This window comes from Cyprinodon variegatus, unplaced genomic scaffold, assembly GCF_000732505.1.
Source record: "Cyprinodon variegatus isolate N-32 unplaced genomic scaffold, C_variegatus-1.0 Scaffold18, whole genome shotgun sequence".
Classification (NCBI taxonomy): Eukaryota; Metazoa; Chordata; class Actinopteri; order Cyprinodontiformes; family Cyprinodontidae; genus Cyprinodon; species Cyprinodon variegatus.
In genome coordinates, this window is record NW_015150471.1 from 2,377,487 (window position 1) to 2,382,409 (window position 4,923).

Below are 4,923 nucleotides of genomic sequence, written 5' to 3' on the forward strand. Positions count from 1 at the left end.
TACATTAAGATCCACAATTCTGAGATTAAAGTCAGAATTCTTAAATAATTTTTCCCATATTAAACTAAAATAGTATTTAAAAATCAGTTAACCTTTTTTTTTTTCATGTGGCCCTAATCCTCTTCCGTAGGGTCATGCAAATCACCACAGGGACGCATTTTTTGGCACAACACGGTCAGGAAGCGGAGGAGAATAAGTGGACGGCGGAGGAGGAACGTCCACGTCATCGCCATATTGTGTGTGGCATTTAACGCGACGTACTGCTTTCAAATTTAAATATTCGGAAAAGTCAGAATTCTGACTTTTTTCACATATTAAACTTAGATAAAATAAAAAAAAAAATCATTTTTTTTTTCCAAAAAAAAAAAAAACGGCCCCGCAATAAAAAAGGCTTACAAATTCTTACTCTCTGAATTCTTAGAAGGGTTCCGTCTTGCTGCCCATCTGCCTCTTCAAAATACTGAGAAATAAGAACTTCCTTTTTTTTTTGAGGGGCCATTTTTTAAATTTCGCAATGGGCTTAATCCTCTTCCATCAAAACGAGTTTTTCAACCTTATAATTTCAAATTTGAAACAAAAATCTTCAAAAACGTATTTTTTGTGGTTTAAAACTGAATATGGCAACAATTTATGATCAACAAATATGTAGCTGTATTGAATATTGACAGTAACTGCGTTACATATAAAGACGGTAGTAACCGTCTTAGTTTTTACTGAAAAAGTAATTATTTACTTTCAGATATTGTTATGTTGTTTCCCTACTTAAAATTGATCAATCAAAACTGCTCTTTATAAACATAGGCTCAGTAATAGACACCGATTACTCTGATTGGCTGAGGAGCTGTCTTTACTCTTAGACTTAGACAGTTTTTATTGTCATTTTGTATGCATGGAGTGTATTTAAAATGACATTTCGTTTTGTACAGCTTTCAGACTGTAGGTGAGCTGCAGCTTAGCAGTGAAATGAACATTTCTATTCCATAAAGTGCAGCAGTGATCAAATGTAAAAAGTGTGGCAGAAAAAAAAAACATGGTGCAAAAACGCATTGATATGGAAGTTCAGTGCATTGCAAGACAAATATATATGGTGCAAATATGCAGTACTTTTGTTTGGTATTATCAGTGTGATGCAGAGTCTGTGACTTGATTAAGAGTTTTTTTAACTGATCAGCTGTCACTGAACACTCGGGTGTTCAGCATGCATTGAAGGGACGATGATGCAGAGCCAGATTCAGTGACAGCGATCCTTTAAATAATAAAAAAAAGTAGTAACTGAAGTTAAAAGCTAATTTTTTCAGTGATTTGTTCCTTTTTTGCAAAAACAAAGTCGTAGAATAGAAGCATCTCTATGCCAAACAAGCTCATTGCATCGTCTTAACATTGGCAACTGCTTTTTATGATTTGTTCCATATTTCTGGAAATTTAAAATCTGTTCAATTTTTTTACAAAATGTGTGTGTTTTTTTTTTTTTTATTAAATTGCTGGAAGTGCATTATTTTTCACCATAAAACATATTTTATAGCCAAGTAAAACCTGTCAATACACAAAAAATGAAGCTCTATAAGATCTGGTTTCCTTTGTTATTTTAACATAAACATTACCCTATCTACAGTACATATTGCAGCTTAGTTGTCCTTACCACACAAATCAAAATGCTGCAGTTTAGTAAACAGTATATTTAAATGTGTAATCCTTATAATTAAATGCACTAAGTTGTATTTAAATTTCCAATAACTAGAAAGTTATCTATAAATTCTTTGAAATTTTACATAATAAAAATGGCTTTTTTACTTTGTGCAGTAACTGAGTTAAATCAATTAGTTTGTTAGATAACGTTCTCAACACTGAACATTTAAGATCATTTATATGTACAGGTCCAAATGTTTTATTTTCCACTTTTTTCTCCTTTTGTTCCATCATGCTTTGAAATACAGATGTCATCACTATCAAATAATTCTAGGAGGAAGTTTATTTCCCATCTTTTATTTTTATTTAACCTTTTCCTCATTTTCTTTCACTTTAGGACAAGGCGGTGGCTAAAAATGTAGCTCCTCTTTAGCTTTAAACAGAACCTAAATGATTGATATGTTTCTCCGTCAAGGTTAAGGTTGTTTAGTATTTTTGCTTTTGTTAGAGGACACATTATCTCCATTATTTTTGGAGACTACATTAGGGCTGAAAAAATGTATCAGATTGTGATTAATCGATTATTGTGGAGGTCTTCAACAGGGGGTCCACGGAGGTACTGCATGGGGGTCCAAAGTTTTGGTTGATTAGACTTTTTTTTTGCAATTCTTTTTGCAATTTTTTCCACTAATTATAATGTCTTTAAATCCACATTAACATGAAGTCAACACACTGTAGTAAACAGATAAATGGAGGCAGAAGATGTCTTTCAGTCATCAATGCACACATTCAGCAACACACAGGAGCTTTTTCAAGCTGGGCACCATTTCATTCACAACACCTGTCCCATCAACCAGGAATCAGAAACAGAAATACTTTAATAATCCCAGAAAGAAATTACTTTCTTTACGTTACTGCAAATGTAATAGAGTGACTATAGAACCAGTTTTATATAACACAATTTCATACAATATATATAATTAGGGGGTCATTGAAGACCTCTGGAGTATAGGGACTCTAACACAAGCCTTTAGTTGACAGAGCACCCAACTTAGCTCAGTAATTATACAAAAAAAAACCATTTACATATAAATGTATATATATGTATATATACATATATATATACATACATCTGTCAATATGCTATCAAGAACTCAAGTGGAAATGTTTTAGTTTCACCTTTTTTTTTTCTTAAAGATCTTCAAGGAACCTTTAGCTATCAGATTATTTATTGAAAAAAAATAATTGACAGATGAATCGACTGGCTAAATAATTGTTAGTTGCAGTCTTACTTTAAATATTTATTGGATAAATTTGGCTGGACTTGGATGTTTTCCTTATAAAAACTTCCATTTTGCCTGAGCATTAATTGCCTAAAATGACAGGACTTTTTTATATAAGCTACAATCCGCTCAGATATTCCTGCAGCCCTTTAGATGATGCTTTGAGGGATTTTCTTTACACAAGGAAGCTGGATCTTCAGAGTTCTCAGTCTGAGTCCAATTTAAATTTCAAATCAAGTGTTTTCATATCTGCTTTATGTCTCCACTCAAAGCTTAAGCAACAACTGTGTTGTCATTAGAATCAATAGTATTACAAGAAATATCAAGAGACATTTTTGTCTATTTTATGAAAAAGACAAGACAACTGTTAAAATACAAAATATTTATTTTTCAAAATGTCTTTATAAGAGAGAAAAACAAAAAAAAAAAAAAGGAACCGATTCAAAATCATACAAATTGTTTGCTTACTAACAGACTGCGCTAGTGTCAAGAACTAACAATGGAGAAGTGTTCACTTGGGAAAACTCGCAGGCTTCCACAGGCGATAGAAACACCTCCATCTCGTGATCTCATTTTTACGCCCAAACGTTTGAGGCGAAGTGAAACGCCAAAAAAAGATGGCACTGTTGGTGTCTTTTATGAAACCTAATAAGAACTGGATGGGGTGCAGATCTGTGGCAATGATGGGATTTTTCTTCAGCAAAACAAACTCTAAATCTAGAACCAAATCATACAAAGTTGAATCCAAAAAGGGGAGTGAACTGTTGGCATCAATGTGCTGAATGATAAATATCCCAGTTTGCTTCCGAGGGATATGGAGGAAAAAACTGAACCAAAACAGAGGCCATGCTCAGCAGGTGGAGCAACAGGCCACAGAGGTCGATGTTGCACCTGTGAGGTTGCAGTGGAGTCGGCTGAAGGCTCAGCAGATATAAACATATATATAATGTTTCTAAACCTACTATTCTCTTTTTAATGCAGTTAGTTGTACAATAATCCCTGATGGCCTGTGTTGGCCGTTGACTGTTTGACAGAATCCTGAAGACATATCAAAATCAGAGAGAAAAAAATAAACAAACAAGAGAAGTGATAAAACTGTCCGTTTGAAAAGTATGGATGGGGGAATCCTGTTTGTTTCTCTCCCTTGTTTGTCCCCTTCAGAAAAAAAAAAGTTACACATGCTGGTCAAAACACACGCACACACACACAGTTCCTCCACTTCCATCTCACGGCCAGCGGTGAGTCGGCTCTGAGAACGAGAGAGAGATGAAAACATTTGAGATAAAGTGACTAAGAATTTAATTTGGCGGAGAAAAACAGTCTTCTTTCTAAAATCCCCTCACCTATGTCAGCTTCTTAGCTTTGTTGTAAAGCGAGTCCACCACTTTGCTCATGTTCTGAATGGTTTCCAAGGCCGCTTCGTACGTTTTGTCCACCGGAGGCTCCTCAAATATGATTAACACCCCTTCACCTTGGTCAAGGATTCCTGAAAAGTGCGTCACAACAGAGAAGGCCGTTCAAATTCAATTCAAAAATACTTTATTAATCCCCAAGGGAAATTAAAAGTTGCAGTAACTCATAAGTTATTTTTTAAAAACAGGTGTTGTAAATGTTGATTGCCACAGGCAGGAAGGATCTTCTGTAGAGGTCTGTCTTGCACCGGATTTTGAGAATCCTCTAACTGAAGACACTTTGTTATAAAAAAATCCTCTGAAGAGGATGCTCACTGTTGTCCAAAATTTTCTTCACTTTATGAAAAATTCTTCTTTGTGAAATAATCTCCAGAGGTTCTAGGGGAGTTCCTTGAACAGAGCTGGTCTTCTTCATTAGCTTGTTGAGCTTTTATTAGTCATCAGCTCTAAAGGCTGATTCACGGTTTATACAGAAATGAATAACTCTAATTTAATGCTCTTAGAAATAATTTTAATGCCACCAACATGATGTGTGTGTATATATATATATATTAGGGATGGGACGATTTATGAAAACCGTCCGAACCGTTCGGTTCGACTGT

The 4,923-nt window shown here is 34.6% G+C and overlaps 1 protein-coding gene across 1 annotated transcript in view; it reads right to left on the bottom strand.

The window, feature by feature from the left end:
* Positions 1 to 3,289: 3,289 nt before the first annotated feature.
* The window catches only part of LOC107093226 (26S proteasome non-ATPase regulatory subunit 11B), a 12,171-nt gene continuing 10,537 nt past the window's right edge, over positions 3,290 to 4,923 (bottom strand). The window contains exons 12-13 of the mRNA XM_015388148.1: positions 4,253 to 4,395; positions 3,290 to 4,158 (exon numbers count right to left, since the gene is read on the bottom strand). Coding sequence (XP_015243634.1) covers positions 4,253 to 4,395 — 143 coding nt within the window. The 3' untranslated portion in view covers positions 3,290 to 4,158. The remainder of the gene's footprint in view (positions 4,159 to 4,252; positions 4,396 to 4,923) is intronic.